The sequence below is a fragment of the Rhinatrema bivittatum genome, chromosome 5, assembly GCF_901001135.1.
Source record: "Rhinatrema bivittatum chromosome 5, aRhiBiv1.1, whole genome shotgun sequence".
Taxonomy (NCBI): domain Eukaryota; kingdom Metazoa; phylum Chordata; class Amphibia; order Gymnophiona; family Rhinatrematidae; genus Rhinatrema; species Rhinatrema bivittatum.
This window is the reverse complement of record NC_042619.1, coordinates 348,184,654-348,201,623: the sequence shown is the minus strand read 5'-3', so window position 1 is coordinate 348,201,623 and position 16,970 is coordinate 348,184,654. Positions and strand designations below refer to the sequence as shown.

General features: G+C 49.7%; 1 protein-coding gene across 5 annotated transcripts in view; it reads right to left on the bottom strand.

The window, feature by feature from the left end:
- The window catches only part of TPP2 (tripeptidyl peptidase 2), a 315,654-nt gene extending 309,095 nt beyond the window's left edge, over positions 1-6,559 (bottom strand). For 2 of the 5 annotated variants that reach the window (XR_003857142.1, XR_003857143.1), the window contains exons 1-2: positions 6,193-6,559; positions 1,531-1,659 (exon numbers count right to left, since the gene is read on the bottom strand). Coding sequence is in view for 3 of the 5 variants with exons in the window: in XM_029604520.1 (XP_029460380.1) it covers positions 1,531-1,659; positions 6,193-6,357 (294 nt within the window). In the remaining 2 variants the exon portion in view is untranslated. The remainder of the gene's footprint in view (positions 1-1,530; positions 1,660-6,192) is intronic. The other 3 variants (XM_029604518.1, XM_029604519.1, XM_029604520.1) reach the window with 2 other exon arrangements.
- Between the last annotated feature and the right edge of the window lie 10,411 nt (positions 6,560-16,970).

Here is a 16,970-nt window from a genome sequence, read left to right as displayed (position 1 = left end):
ATATATATATATATGTTTAAAATGACCACCCTTTCTCTTCAAGTCTCTTCATGTTGTAGGATAAACACCAGTGACCATAAACAGGATGTGCATCATGAACTTGAAGCCTACTGCCATTCACACAAACCGAGTAGAAAGTGCAGGCCTAAAGCAATGCAAAGACAGCTTGCAGCCATATAATGATTTTGGCAACTTTATAATCAGACTGTTTTTCACACAGAGGAAAAATAGACTGTTTCTTCATATCAGAGAGTTGTCAACACCTTCCAATGTGAGAAGAAAACCTTGGACACCAGAACTGTGAAGCATGTCCTTGGTAAAAACTTTGTATCCAGTTATGAAATGGGTATTTTTCTAGCACCTGTTTTGCTAAGGCTCTCTGAACTTCATTAACTCATATGAGACTATGAGTCTCGAGAAGCAGATGGCATCATTTGCATCCCACCAATCCTGTGTCTAGAGGAAGTGGCAACATCCAATCTGGATCAACGTTGAAGCCTTATGGAACTAAATATTGATGAAGTTTGACTGAGAAAAGGGACAGAGTTACCCAACCAGGCTTTTGATATCGGACATTATCTGAATGGACAATATCTGAAAGAGCCTTTGCTAAGTGCTTTTCCCTGTGGCTTTTTCCACAATTCCCCAAGCTAAAACGGAGTTTCAGGTTATCTGTACAGTCTGCTCCATAATCGAGAAGCAGCTGTTCTTGCCAATTATTCCCTTGAAAGACTTTTGGTTAACTAGTAAATCTTATCCTTTTTCTGCCATCATGTCTCACATATCTGTGAAACCTTTTGGGTTTTTATTTCTCATCTATCAAAAGGGGCTTCGCTGGCTTACCCTGTGGAGTCAAGACAGATCCCTGGACTTCTGCAGTGCAGGAAGGGTGTTGAAATTTAAGGAATAACCCTCCTTTATGATCTTTAAAACCCAGAGGTCAGTTGTGATGTTCTCCCGTGCAGGGAAAACTGTAGGAGCCTGCCCCCAACTGGTGATGGTGTGTGAAGTCCTAAAAACCTTGGGAAGGTGTAGGTTGGTTTTGCTATTGCAGAGGTCTAGGCTTTGGTGTTCTCTGACATTGCCTAGAAGCTAAAGCTTGAGACATCTGGGGGTGAGATGATGGGTAATAAGATGGTCTTAGAGGGAGAATAAGGCCGGAAAGGGCGGCGTTGAAATTTCAGTTTCCTGTAACCAGAATAGTAGCCTCTACCGTAGGAAAAAGGTGATGGCGTGGTGAGAGACTGGACCACTAATTTCTGCTCTTTTAATTGAGCAACAGTGTCTGAAGTGATCGCCAAACAAGTTATCGGGATGGCAAGGAAGATTAGCCAATCTCTCATGCACATCCTCTCTTATTGTGCTGGCTCGAAGCCATGCCATTCGTTTCAAAATATATATTTTTTTACTGACCTTTATGTTTGAACAGTCAAGTGAACTAACTTAGCAATCACACTACTTTATTCAATCAGTCTTAGAAAACTACAACTGGATATTAACAAGTGAAATGGAAAATACACAACACTATACCTTAAGAGTTCTTCCAGACAGACCAACTATTACATCCTCTTTTGCTTCGACTACAGTAGCAGTGTTAACATCTCCACTGCCTGTTGTATCTATGATATCAATTATTTTCGGCTTCCCATCTGTTGTGATCTAGAGAAAAAACAAAAGCATAAAAGAGTACTTTCAGATGTTGGAAATCTTTTAACAAATTGCCTAACAACATATTCTAATCAAACAGCTGATTTTTTTTTACATAAATATGTTGAAAGTAAGAGAACAAAGAACATTAAACGGCACAGTCGTAAATGAGTGCATAAAATGAGTGAAACATTTTTATTCAGTGCCTTGCAAAAGCCTCAAGATTCTGTCTAAATACAAAATGCAAAAAGTTTGTTTTACTAATTACACAACATACTCTACACTTTTATTGTGAATGAATAATAAAAATATTGCACAAGTAATTAAATAAAAAAAACCACACACACACGCACACACACAACGTCTTGCTCGCACAAATCTTTATATCCCTTGCATATTTCTTTTACAACAATAACAGTTATTTAAGATAACTGACTCCCTCTGTGCAAAGTTGGTATGGTAATTTTTGCCCATTCTTTTTGGCAGAACTCAAGCTCTTTCATGTTGGCTGGGGATTGTCTGTTGATTGCAGTCTTCAAGTCTTGCCCAGATCTTCTATTGAACTGTGTCACTCAAGGATATGTATCTTGTTTTTGCTGAGTCACTCCATTGTACTTCTTCGGTCTGATACCAGGTCTATGGCAAACTGAAAGGTTTTTCTCAAAGATCTGCCTGCACTTTGCACCATCCATCTTGCTCTCACTCTTCACAAGCCCCCGTGTCCCCGCTGCTGCAGGGAATCCCCACTAGGGATGGCGCTAGCAGATTGATGTGTTGTATTTGTTTTAGTCCTATAGGAATTCTGCGCTTAATTGAGCAGAATTCCCACAGAATTCACCTGTGCAGTTGCGCAGAATGTGGCAGGCCCCGCATACCGTGAGTGTAACAGCCTATGCGTGCGGCACGCTTAGACTTGCTCCTGCTTCGGCATGCCTGGGCAGCGAGCTCGCCAACCTCCACTCACTATTAGTTTCGTGCCATAAGCACGCACGCAGCAAAGGAGCAGGCCCTGGCGTGCCTCGAGTGAGAGCAGACCTTGGTGAGAGTGAATGAGTGTGTGTGTAAGATTGATGAGGGACAGCATGTGTGAGGGTGTGTGAATGTGGGTGCCAGAGCAAGGGAGCCTATGTGAGGAGATCATGAAGGAGTGTATATGAAAAAGGGATTGTGTGTATGTGAGTGTGCTTGTTTGTGCGAGAGGGAGCCCTTATGTGTGCATGAGAGAGATGTGTGCGTGAGAGAGAGAGACTGTATGAGGGGTAGTACTGAGAAAGGGGTCAAACTCGGGAGTGGAGATAGAGTGAAGCGGACTGAGCCTAGAGGGAAAGGGGAGAGATAGTGGCAGATGGAGGAGTTGGGCCTGAGAGGGAAAAGTGAAAGGAGACTGGCCAGGGGAGCATGGAGAGAGAGTGAAAGGGATGTTCTTATAACGTACTTCTAGTGAAATGCAGCTCAAAATATTTAAAACGTTGAATCTTTAAGTAATAACTTTTTTCTGTATTACATTTTAAATTACTTACAGCTCAATACAGTAAAGTGCGGCCGCGGTTACCCTGCTCCTAACCCGCTTTCTACTCACTTTTCGGCCGTGTTAGCCCAACCCGCGATACACTATCCCCTTTAATCCATCCTTACCGCCTCTTTAAATCCCCGGATAACCCCTTCCGCACGCGGCATGTATATCAGATGTAAACGATCGAATTAGCTATTCCCTCCCATACAGTAACGCGCGCCCCGACTATCACTATTTTACCCTGCCATTTTGCCCCACGTTTAACCTGCTAACTTACCGCCTACCCCTACCCCTGCGTTAGAGGCAAGGGTTAAGGGTAGACGGCAAACTTTCCCTCAAAAGAAAACCTGAACACCTTTAAACCATTAAATATATGAAAGGGCAGCTTTTAATCTCTTATTTACTGTCCATGTCTATTTTATTATTGTCAGCTAGCCCCCACCTTTTTTTTTAATTTTTTACATGATATTCTGAACCATTGCACTACACATGCGATTCCTTAAATGAACTTAAAACAAGTTGTTGGTAAAGTTGTTATAAATACCTTGGATGTCACTTTCCGAATACCCCATCTCCACGCGGGCGGTCATCGAGGTGGGAGCCAGCGGGCGTGCGTTCATCCAGGCGGCAGCGGGAGCCAGCGGGCGGGTGGACGTGCGTTCATCCAGGCGGAGGGAGCCGGCGGCGAAAGCGGCCTCCAGCAGCCCCCGCCGGCAGTGAATGAATGCACGCCTGTGTACGCCCGTGCAATTTCGGCGCACAAAGCAGTGCATTAGCGAACGCCGACGTCACATGCCGTGACGTCAAGTGTCGTGACGTCATGCCTCGAGCGCCGAAATTGCACGGGCGTACACAGGCGTGCATTCATTCACTGCCGGCGGGGGCTGCTGGAGGCCGCTTTCGCCGACGGCTCCCTCCGCCTGGATGAACGCACGTCCACCCGCCCGCTGGCTCCCGCTGCCGCCTGGATGAACGCGCACCCACCCGCCCGCCAGCTACCGCCGCCGCCTGGATGAATGCACGCCCACCCGCCCGCCGGCTCCCGCCGCCGCCACCTGGATGAACGCACGCCCACCCACCCGCCCGCTGGCTCCCGCCGCCGCCGCGATGAACGCGCGCCCACCCACCCGCCCGCCGGCTCCCGCTGCCGCCTGGATGAATGCGAGCCCACCCGCCTGCCGGCTCCCGCCACCACCTGGATGAACGCGAGCCCACCCGCCTGCCGGCTCCCGCCGCCGCCTGGATGAACGCGCGCCCACCCGCCCGCCGGCTCCAGCCTCGATGACAGCACGCGTGCCTGCCGGCTCCCGCCTCGATGAACTCGCTCCCGCCTCGAACGCGCGCCCGCCGGCTCCCGCCAGTAAGTTTACTTTTTTTACACTTTATTCCCTTTTGTTTTAATTTTCGCCCTGCGCCTTGCTTCGGGAGGGGGGGGAAACCAACCACTTCCTGGTACCCGTCATTTCAAATGTCAGTTGAAATGACATTTGAAATGACAGGTACCAGCGCACCCAGGATACTGTATAGGCGCTGTATTAAGCGCGGGCCTAACGCTTCTCCTAACAGTTCGCAGACGTGGCTTGCATTTGCAAGCAATTTAAATAGCGTATCGAGCGGTAGGTGAAGAGAACTGTGCGTGCGGGGAATGAGGGTGCGCCCGGCACTGCCGCACTCTTTCTAACGCGGCCTTACTGTATCGACCTGTTAAAGATTGTCATGTATATTGTGTTACTACGATATAAAGTTGGAGGATGTACAGAAAGCTATTTTGGGGGCTGCCCAGCAACTAACACCTGCTCTGGTCCGGCGCACGCGTTTTTTTTTCTCATGCGGGGTGAATAACTAATAGCATCAACATGCATTTTGCATGCGATGAGCACTATTAGTTTCGTGGCGCGTTGGACGCACATTGTGGACACGCTAATCCCCTTATAGCAAAAGGGGCTGTGGACGCGCGTGCAAAAACCCTCCTTCAGCCACAGGTTAAACAGTGCGCTGGGCCGAGCGCAGGGTCTGGCATCAGCCCCTTTGCTAGCGCCCAGGTAACCAGCCAACCTGTCGTTCCCCTCCTCAGCTTGCCTGTTGCTGCCAGCCTGGAAGGTTGATGGCTGGCTCCCAGTGATCTGTAGTGTTGCAGAGACAGAGACTTTCCCTTCTCAAGAAGTTCTTCATATGATGCTAGGCATCAGCTGTTCGGGGACAGACTGGGTCCCGTGTACCCCCCTTATTTATTTAACAGTTTTTTTATACCGACCTTCATAGTAATAACCATATCGGATCGGTTTACATAGAACAAGGGTATAAGTGAAGCAATAAATAAAGTCATTAACAATAGGGTGGATAAGGCAAAGTTACATTTAACGAGGAGTAGAAACTGGGAAGCTTAAATAGCTGAAAGCAGGTAAAGGCAGGAAGTAATAGTAACATAATACAATAAAGAATATGGGTTAAAGCATAAGGTGCTTTAACCTGGAAGTGCCAGGGTCTATCTTCCAGAGGTAAAAAAGACCATGCTTCAGTGCAGCAGGCATTCCCACAAAGAAAAGTAGGTAACCCACTTCGTCAGAAGGCTCTCTCGTGTCAAGTCAGCAGAAATGTAAATAACGTTTTGCAAGCAGCAGCACTTTTTCCATAGGGTTCCTGAAAGGATTTCGGCCCGTAAGGTCCCAAGACCGGATTAAAAAGGGCGCTGCGCTTAGGCGCCTTCCGCCCCTGCCACACACACAAATTACAAACAACATATGTACACTGAAAAGGTGAAGGTTTGTGTGCGCTCGGCACTTTCTGGGGCATTTTCCTGAATCACTGCATGCAGACGACTGCACGGCTGCGTCTCGGGCGTGTGACACTCGGCCGGCCCCTAGGGCCGGTGTCAACCGAGGCAAGACGAGAGGAGCCGCCGAGACCGAAAAGAGCCGCTTTAAACCCCCCCCCCCCGAATCAACTACAGCCACGCGCCAGAGCGCGCGCGCGGGGCCCAGGTGGCGAAGCGAGCAGTGCCCGGAGAGCTCCCCACCCCCGCCGCGTGTTACCTGCATGCCCGGCGCTGCGGGGTCCACGCCGGTGTCCAGCACCGCAATCAGAACCCCCCGCCCGTCATACTCCGGGAAACGGCCCACGAAGGCGGCCGCGCCCGTCTCTTTCTTCGGCAGGAGGCCGTGCAGAGGGAAGGGCTCTTCGGCGGCCACGGACGCCATGACGGAGCAGGAGCACGCGCAGGCCGCACTAACGGAAACAACCGACAGGGAAAAGCGCTCGCGGCTCCCAGGCTGCAGGCAGGCAGGCAGGCCGCGGTGACTCGCAGACTCACGCGCGAGGCGACAGCGCGAGACGCCGAGCCAATCAGGGCAGAGCGCTCGGGGTCCCGAGCCGGCGAAGCCTGCAGTTCTTAAAGGAACAGCCTCCCCCTGGAGCCGCCTCCTAGCAGGAAGTTGTTGCTGATGCCTGCACTCTGTCAATATTTTGGACAGCGATCACTAGAATTTGTTGGAAGCTGTATTTATTTATTTGTTGGTTTTTTTTAAGCTTAGCCTTTTCCAGATAGTTCAAAGCAGGGGACAGCATATACAATTTTGAGCAAAGGTTTAGGCTCCCCACGGTCAAATTGTATGTTTCAATGATCTTTAAGCGAACAGAAGGTGATATGATATCTTCAGGGACATTGAATTTATTTAAAAAAAAAATGCAAATAAAATTTGCAGACGCATCATCTTGAATATATATATATATATATATATATATATTTTTTACAGATACAAAATAAGAAATTAGCACAGCAAATATTTGTGTACCTTTTCACTCAGCGCTTTGTAACGCCTCGTTTGACAGAAATAACAGCTTCCCAACATTTCCTGTAACCAGCTAAACTTCTCTCTGTTCTTGGTTTTGGAATTTTTTTTCCCATTCTTCTAGCTCAGAAATGTTCTTATCTCCTTGCATGCACGGTGAACCTAGATGTGGTAGGCCTGATTGACAAACTGAAGAGTAGTAAATCACCCCCGAGTAGTATACACCCCCGAGTTCTGAAGGAACTAAAAAATGAAATTTCAGACCTATTAGTAAAAATGTGTAACCTATCATAAAAATCATCCATTGTACCTGAAGACTGGAGGATAGCAAATGTAACCCCAATATTTAAAAAGGGCTCCAGGGGCGATCCGGGAAACTACAGACCGGTTAGCCTGACTTCTGTGCCAGGAAAAATAGTGGAAAGTGTTCTAAACATCAAAATCACAGAACATATAGAAAGACATGGTTTAATGGAACAAAGTCAGCATGGCTTTACCCAGGGCAAGTCTTGCCTCACAAATCTGCTTCACTTCTTTGAAGGAGTTAATAAACATGTGGATAAAGGTGAACCGGTAGATGTAGTATACTTGGATTTTCAGAAGGCATTTGACAAAGTTCCTCATGAGAGGCTTCTAGGAAAAGTAAAAAGTCATGGGATAGGTGGCGATGTCCTTTCGTGGATTGCAAACTGGCTAAAAGTCAGGCAACAGAGAGTAGGATTAAATGGACAATTTTCTCAGTGGAAGGGAGTGGACAGTGGAGTGCCTCAGGGATCTGTATTGGGACCCTTACTTTTCAATATATTTATGAATGATCTGGAAAAAAATAAGACGAGTGAGATAATCAGATTTGCAGATGACACAAAATTGTTCAGAGTAGTTAAATCACAAGCAGATTGTGATAAATTGCAGGAAGACCTTGTGAGACTGGAAAACTGGGCATCCAAATGGCAGATGAAATTTAATGTGGATAAGTGCAAGGTGATGCATATAGGGAAAAATAACCCTTGCTATAATTACACAATGTTGGGTTCCATATTAGGTGCTACAACCCAAGAAAGAGATCTAGGCGTCATAGTGGATAACACATTGAAATCGTTGGTTCAGTGTGTTGCGGCAGTCAAAAAAGCAAACAGAATGGGCCGGATTTTAAAAGCCCTGCGCACGTAAATCCGGCCGGATTTACTCGCTCAGGGCACTCGCAAGCGGGTGCGCCTATATTGCATAGGCCGCCGGCGCACACACAGCCCCGGGAGGCGCGTAAGTCCTGGGGCTTTGTAAAAGGGGCGGGGAGGGGGCAGGACCCGGGGTGGGACCCGGGGTGTGGCGCCAGCCCGAGGGCGTGGTCGAGGCCTCCGGACCAGCCCCCGGGTCAGGTGATGGCGCACCAGCAGATTTACGCCTGCTTTCGGCAGGCATAAATCTGCCAACAAAGGTAGGGGGGGGTTTAGATAGGGCCGGGGGGGTGGGTTAGGTAGGGGAAGGGAGGGGAAGGAAAGTTCCCTCCGAGGCCACTCCGATTTCGGAGCGGCCTTGGAGGGAACAGGCAGCCACTGCCATTAGCAATGGTTACATGGAATAGACTTAGTTTTTGGGTACTTGCCAGGTTCTTATGGCCTGGATTGGCCACTGTTGGAAACAGGATGCTGGGCTTGATGGACACTTGGTCTGACCCAGTATGGCATTTTCTTATGTTCGAGATCTCACCACCGATTTTCATTAATATGCAAGTCTGAGGACCAGAAGGCTATTCCAAAATTATAATCTTTTTTTTCTTAAGTACTTCATGGTTAATTTGGGGGTATGTTTCGAATAGTTGTCTTGTTGAAATATCCAAACTCATTTCAACTTCAATTTCTTCACTGATTGTGGAACATTAATTTCTAGGATATGTTGATACTATGTAAAGAAATATTTAACTATCCCCTTTCACTCTCATCTCATGACCCCTCGTTCTAAAGTCTCCTTTCCTTTGATGGAGGCCTACTTCCAGTATATGGAAACCTTGGAGATATTTAAATATCTTTATTGTATCTCCCCTATCCCACCTTGCCTCAAGGATAGAAGTGTTTAGATCTTTAAGTCTGTGCCCAAAGCTTTAGAATAAAGACTGATGACCATTTTAGTGGCCATCCTCTGGACTGACACCATCCTGGTTCTGTCCTTTTGAAGCTGTGGTCTCTAGAACTGTACACAGCATTCTAGATGAGATCTCTGCAGGGACTTATACAATAGTAGTACCACTTCCTTTTCTTATGCTGACCATTCCTCTCCCTTTGCAGCCAAGCATCCTCTGGCTTTTGCTATCACCTAATCCACCTGTTTGGCCACCTTAAGTTCATCTAATACGATCACCCCGAAATCCTGTTCTTCTTTCATGCTTAGAAGAATTTCACCCCTATACGGTACTGCTCCCTTGGACTTTTGTATCCTAAAAAAATGACTGCATTTTAGCATTAAATCTTAGCTGCCAGACTGCAGACCATTCCTTAAACTTCACTAGATTCCTTTTGCATATTTTCTAAATCTTCCTGGCCATCTTACTTGTTGCAGATTTTGCTATCATCCAAATCTGCAGATGACACAATTTGCAGATGACACAAAAATTATGCAGAGTAGATAAATCTCAAACTGATTGTGATGAATTGCAGGATGATCTTGCAAGACTGGAAGATTGGGCTTTCAAATGGCAGATGAAATTTAACATGGACAAGTGCACAATGATGTATATAGGGAAAAATAACCCTTGCTGTAGTTACACAATGTTAGGTTCTATCTTAGGAGCTACCACCCAGGAAAGAGATCTAGGCATCATAGTGGATAATTCATTGAAATCATCAGCCCGGTGTGCTGTGGCGATCAAAAAAGCAAACAGAATGTTAGCAATTATTAAGAAGGGAATGGAAAATAAAACAGAGGACGTCATAATGCCTCTGTGTCACTCTATGGTGAGACCGCACCTTGACTACTGTGTGCAGTTCTGGTTACTGCATCTCAAAAAGGATATAGCTGCACTGGAGAAAGTGCAGAGAAGGGTGACCAAAATGATGGGTATGGAACAGCTGTCCTATGAGGAAAGGCAGTTGTTCTGGATCAGACAGACATCCGAGTTTGCCATCCAGGCAGATAAACTTTCTTTCCAATCAGTCCTCAAGACAAAGATTCTTTGTTTGAAATTATTTATTGTACAGATAGATTCTACTTACAATTGTTGCATCTCAAACATAAGCCCCAAGGCAAATATCTTTGGTAACGGGAGATAGGATAGCAGGAGGGAGAAGAAGGTCTCTTGAGTTGCAGGAGAGTTTATGGTGGAGGTAGGAAGCTTGAGGGATATGAGGCTGATTTAGTCTTCAGAAGAAGGCAGTAAAAAAGAAGGTAAAAACTTGATCGTTTCAGGGAGTTTTACAGAGCGCTGCTGACTCTGAAGCCCGCGTGGGCAAGACTGGGCTCTCCTCGAGAGCTGCTAAGGGAATCACCTCCACAAGCTGGGGCAGGGGGGCAAGGTCCAATGGCAGTGAGCCTAAGAACCTTGTGACACAGGGGGAGCATGAAGGACAGTCCCTTGAACCTATAAGGCACCTAGGAAGACTCAAGTTAGATTGAGGGGCATTCAAGCTCTTCCAATAGTGAGAGAAAGCGGAGGGGGGAGGGAGCTTCTCTTAAGGGCAAAGGCTCCTCTTAAAGGCAAGGCTCACAGACTTTTATCATGGGTTACAAAAAGTGTTTCAGTATCAAGAATCCTCAGAAGGAAGGACTGCACTAAATACAGTTAAACTACAGTATATACAGATACAAACATATACCCACGGCTGGGGACAGAACAGCAGTCTAGCATAGGGTCAGGATAGGACAAGATGGAGTCATCGGTGGTCCAGCATATGGTTCAGCACAATGGGAACTTTCCTCATGGATATGGCCTCCATCCATGGCTCTCACCTCTGGCTCTTCGAGGGGGGCTGCTGCGGTTTATGGTTTCAGAGTTAGACAATGAGCTTGCCTCCTGGGGAACTTTGAGCCCGATTGCACTGGTAAGGGTCCTGTAATATCCTCTACAGATGAGACAAGACCTCTTAAGACATTGATAATGTCATTGGACTAAGCTGTAACTCAATCCACCACATTGACTGCAATGATGCTTTACTTTGCAGACAGTCTGGACTCTCTGTAACCGATATGTTTCTTTCCTCATGCATTCTGTCTCAGCATGTATAACGGTCCATCCCAGCGTCACACTGGTCTTGACGAGTAGTTTTACTGCAAGCTGGTCTGCCATTACATCTTTCTTCCCCCTCTACCTCATGCATGCCACTCGCCTCCTGCCTCATCTCTCCTGTCTGGCTACACTCCACCTACTCATGTATCACACTCCTCCTATTCTCTCACCTGTCTGTCATGATCATCTGCTTCCCCACTCACACCCCCTCTGTCACATTCAGTTCTTTTCACACTCACTCTGCTCTTTCAGGAACCTAAACCAAAAAAGTGGACCAAAAAGGAGCACAAAAATACCAACAATCCCAGACCAAAAATCATATGCACTCTAAAGATTCACTCAAGAACCCAGACCAAAAGATGGGAAATAGCAAGGGAAAAACAAGCAGCACAAGACACCACTCAACAATTGCAATTAAACAATCACCAACTCCAACACTTACAATACCTCCAATTCCTACTTCAGAGCTCAGCTAGCACCACTCAGCACTGATAAATGGCCCTGGAAGAAGCTGCCTTTTATTTCCTATGCAAATAGGAGTGTCCAAGAAAACAGATGGACATCAGTGCACCAGAGGTCAGCCTAGGCCACTGTTACGGCTGTGGGCCTGGCTAGGGCTAGTGAACCCCCACAGAGGCAAGCCAGGACTTCAGGATAGACACAGACAGGACTAAGGATCTTCAGCCTATACCGACCACCTCCCCCACAGGTTGAGCCCTCGGGATCTGGTGTTCGGCAGGACTTAGACTGTGGCTGATGTAGACGTGCAGGCTATGAAGGACTGGAGACTTGAGACAATGCGAGGCTGGAATCAGGCAGGCGTGGAACTGGAGTCCGGTACTGGGTGCAAGTTAGTGTGGAACTCTGGAACAGACGAATACTGGAGCTAGGTGCAAGTAAGGCTGGAACAGTTTGGAACATTGGAATGGACAGGACAGACCAGGACAAGACAAGGACAGGACAAAACAAAACAAGGAACCCAAAAGCCTGAAGGCAACAGACTAGACAAAAGGCTTGAGAAGGCCACCATACAGGATCATAGCAGAAGGCCTGAGAAGGCCACAGGGCAAGGCAAAGGCAGAAAGCCTGAGAAGGCCACAGGACAAGATAAAGGCAGAAGGCCACATGGCAAGATAAAACAAAACTGGAAGGCCCAAAGGCTAGAGCGCAGTCCAAAGCAGGACATGGCCAAGCAGAGACCTAGCGAGACTCAATGATAAGGTAATGAGCAAAACCGGAGGCAGAGTTAAATAGGCAGAAGCCTATTGAGTCATGGGATCATAGAAGCTATGACTGGAGCTAGAGTAGGAGCAGCTCCATGGGGACCTCTGATGGTTGGGAGGCAGTATAACAGGCAGTATCACAACAGTACCCCCTCTTAAGCCCTCCCTCCCCCCAGGTCCCACTGGGAAGGAGGTATAGCCAGGGTGAAACTGAACATCAGGAGTCTTTGAAAGTCCACAGAGAGTACCTGGAACTGGGTTGTTTGAGTCTGAGTTATTTAGGAGTACAGTTAATGGACTAAAGTCTCTCAAAGGCAAGGCTGGTAAGACTGACTGGGGCTCCACCAAGAGCAGCAAAGCAGACATGGCTGACTGGGTCTCCTTCTGGAGCAGCAAAGCTGAACTGGACCCCACCTGGGGTGGCATGGCTTGTCCAGACCCATTCTGGAGTGGCATGGCTTGACCGGACCCATCCTGGGGTGGCATGGCTTGACCGGACCCCTCCTGGAGCAGCTTGGCTGGAGCCATTGTAGTAGCACTCACTTCTTGGACCGGATTGCTCACGGCAGAATCTGGGACAAAAGTAGACTGAACATGGTTAGAATTCTCTTCAAAGAGTAAGGGCAGACTCTGGGTACTGACTACCAGATCCTTCTCAGGCAAAAGGTTCCTTGCAGAATAGTGAAACAGAAGATCTGGGGTAGAGTGTAGCACTGGATTTAATTTTAGGATAGTCTGTTTCAAAGTTAGATTCTGGACAGGTAGTTACTCTGGCTGGCCGAGATCCTGCCATAGGATCAGCACTGGAAGTAACCTGCACTACCGAACTAGTCTTTAAAACTTCATCCACATGGTCAGATTTAGATAAAGCAAGCTGAATCAGGGTACTTGGCAGAGAACGTGCAAGCTGCTTTCCATAGGGCTTGAGCTCTAATTAGATTCTGATTAGCCATAGCTGGAGTTTCAGGGCACGGCTTTCAGTATTACTTAACAGAGTGGGAAACGCATAAGCAGTTGAATTAGATCTTAATAATTCTTCTTGTTCAGAGGTTGGTTTTAAAGGTGTTAACCTGGGCTAGAGATAAACCTCAGACAGGTGTAGCCATTAACCTGGTAGAATCAGGAGTCAGAATGGTGTTAGGAGAAGCTGGAACACAAGGACCAGTTATTAAGACAGGTATCTCTGGAACTGAACACTTTTCTTTGTCATCTTTCTCCACTGATTTCTGCACAGAGAAATTACTTTCAGGAAAAGTCAAAGCAGATGTTTAGAGGCAGAGTGGAACTGCTTTTCCCTGTACGTACCAGGATCAGTCCAGACGGTGGGTTATGTCCCCCGTCCAGCAGATGGAGTCAGAACAGAGCTCGAGGGCACCGCCTCCTATACCAGCGCACCCTCTGCTGGAGCTCAGTATCTTTCTGACTCCAGCAGATGTGGGTTGGGGAAACAGTGCTTCCCCAGTGTGACAGGGTTTGAGTTTATTTTCATTACTTTGAGTCTCTCCTGTCATTTTCTTTTGTCTTTAATAATTTGGATGGGCCGGCCACGTTCTCGTCAGTGGCGGGAACGGCGGCCATTTTAGAGAGAGAGTTTGCTGAGGTACTCTCTCCGGATGCGGCGGACGCAGTTCGGGGCGCCCCCCGCCTGCACCAAGGCCCTGAAGAGGGCCCCTCAGCCCGGCCACCACAAGGGGATTCTACTGCTTCGGCTTCACCCGGTCTGCCGTTTTTCTCGCCGGACTTCATTTTGAAGATGCACACAGCCTATCTACAGGGACTGGCGGACCCGGGGGTTGCTACCACAGGACCTCCGGCACCCAAGATCTCCAAGCTCGCGGTTTCCGTCCCCGGGCCCCTGGTTCCTCCTGGCGCGGCCGCAGGGCCCTCAACTTTGCCATCCCAGCCACTTGCGATGGGAGCGGCTCTCCCTCTGGGCCCTGACCCCTCGGACCCTCCGGATCCTGCACATGCGGAGGGACAAGCCGAGGGCGACGACCCGCGAGCCCTGCGTATCTTCCACAAGGAAGAGCTGGAAGACCTTTTGCAACGGACTCTGCAGGAACTAGATCTGGATCCACCGCCGGATCCTTCGGCCCCTGTGGCCCCAGCGGTCGCGACATGCTCCAAGAAAGGGGATCCGGTACTGGCTGCCCTTAGGCCTAGAGCCAAGGCGTTCCCGGTCCATGAGTCTTTTCTACAGCTCCTCACCGGGGAATGGGACTTTCCGGAGGCGTCCTTGAGGGTTTCCCGGGCCATGGAGAAATTATATCCGTTGCCGGAAGATTTCCTGGATCTCGTCCAGTTTCCAAAGGTGGACTCGGCGGTCTCGGCAGTGACTAAGCGAACTACGATCCCAGTTACTGGTGGCACGGCCCTACGGGACACGCAAGACCGCAAGTTGGAGACGTTCCTCAAGAAGGTTTTTGAGGTGTCGGCCTTAGGGATGCGGGCCGTCATGTGCAGTTCTTTGACCCAGAGGGCCAGTCTTCTCTGGGTCCAACAGCTTCTAACGTCGCAGCAGTTGCCGCCGGACGAAGCCGCTCAGGCTGACAGCCTGGAGTCTGCCATCGCTTATGGGGCGGATGCCCTGTATGACCTCTTTCGCGTCCTGGCTCGGTCCATGGTGTCGGTGGTGGCGGCTCGTAGACTCCTGTGGCTCCGGAATTGGGCTGCGGACACCTCCTCTAAGTCGAGCCTGGGATCCCTTCCTTTCCGGGGGAAATTCCTCTTCGGAAATGATCTGGTTCAGATCATCAAGTCTCTGGGAGAAAACTCAGTGCATCGCCTGCCCGAGGATCGGCAAAGGCCTTATCGGGGTTTTGCCTCCACCAGAACCAGGGCTCGGGCACAACGGCGCTACAGATCTTACCGACAACCAAGCTCTCGGACAACCTCCAGTAGACCACAGCCGTGGTCGCGCTCCTTTCGAGGCCGGAGGCCCTCGAGGGAGGGCTCAGGGCAGGGGAACCCCCCCCGCCAAATCTGCTCAATGATGCCAGACCAGCCCACTCCTCCTGCCCGACCATCGGGGGTCGACTCACACAATTCGTCGAGGAGTGGGTAAAGATTACTTCAGACCAGTGGGTCCTGGACACCATCCAAGACGGTTACGCCTTGGAGTTTGTCCGCCTCCCTCGGGACAGGTTTCTCTTCTCTCCTTGCGGCTCCGACCTCAAGCGGATGGCGGTTCAACAAACACTAGACCGGCTACAAGCAATAGAGGCTATCGTCCCCGTGCCCTTCGCAGAGGTGGGCTCGGGCCATTATTCCATCTACTTCGTGGTGCCCAAGAAGGATGGGTCGTTCCGGCCCATACTGGATTTGAAGGAGGTGAACCGCTCGTTGCGGGTCAGCCGGTTCCGCATGGAGACTCTGCGATCAGTGATTGCCGCAGTCCACCAGGGCGAGTTTCTTGCGTCCCTGGATTTGACGGAGGCGTACCTGCACATCCCTATACATCCGGACCACAGGCGTTACCTACGCTTCAAAATTCTGGGTCAACACTTCCAGTTTTGGGCACTACCCTTTGGGCTCGCAACGGCCCCGCGGACGTTCACCAAGATCATGGTGGTAGTGGCAGCGGCCCTCCGGAAGGAGGGTATACTAGTGCACCCTTACCTGGACGACTGGCTGGTACGGGCAAAGTCTTTCTCTCATGGACAGGACTCGGTGGCCAGAGTCTTGGAAGTGCTTCGCTCCCTGGGTTGGGTCGTGAACCTCCCCAAGAGTTCTCTCGTTCCATCGCAACGCCTGGACTTTCTGGGAGCAACCTTCGACACACAGCTAGGCATGGTCTTCCTGCGTCCGGACAAGGCTATCTCTTTGAGGGAGCACATCCACCGCTTCGCGGCCCTGTCGGAACCCACAGCGTGGAATTATCTGCAGCTTCTGGGAGTGATGGCTTCCACCATCGACATGGTGCCCTGGGCTTTTGCTCACCTGCGACCTCTGCAGGCGTCCCTTCTGTCTCGCTGGAAACCGGTGTCGCAGGAGTATCAGGTGATTCTGCCTCTCCCTCAGTCGGCTCGGGACAGTCTGAAGTGGTGGTTAGTTCCGGCTCACTTGGCCCGCGGCATATCGCTCGCCGTTCCCACTTGGGTGGTGGTGACAACCGACGCCAGCCTCGTGGGTTGGGGCGCAGTCTGCGGCCGGAGCGCCACACAGGGGATGTGGTCCCCGGAGGAGGCGAAGTGGCCAATCAATCGTCTGGAGACCAGGGCGGTGCACTTAGCACTTCAACGGTTCCTACCACTGGTTCGGGACAGGGAAGTACGAATTCTCTCGGACAACGCAACCACAGTGGCTTACATCAATCGTCAGGGCGGAACGCGAAGCGAGCAGGTCTCCGCGGAAACCACGCTCCTGATGGAATGGGCGGAACTCCATCTCGTTCGTCTCGCGGCCTCCCACATCGCCGGGGTGGACAACATTCAGGCAGATTACCTAAGTCGTCAGCGCTTGGACCCCGGCGAATGGTCTCTCTCCGCCGAGGCGATGGACCTCCTGGTTCGGCGCTGGGGACCGCCACGGTTGGACTTGATGGCCACAGCCCTCAACGCCAAGGCCCCGCGCTTCTTCAGTCG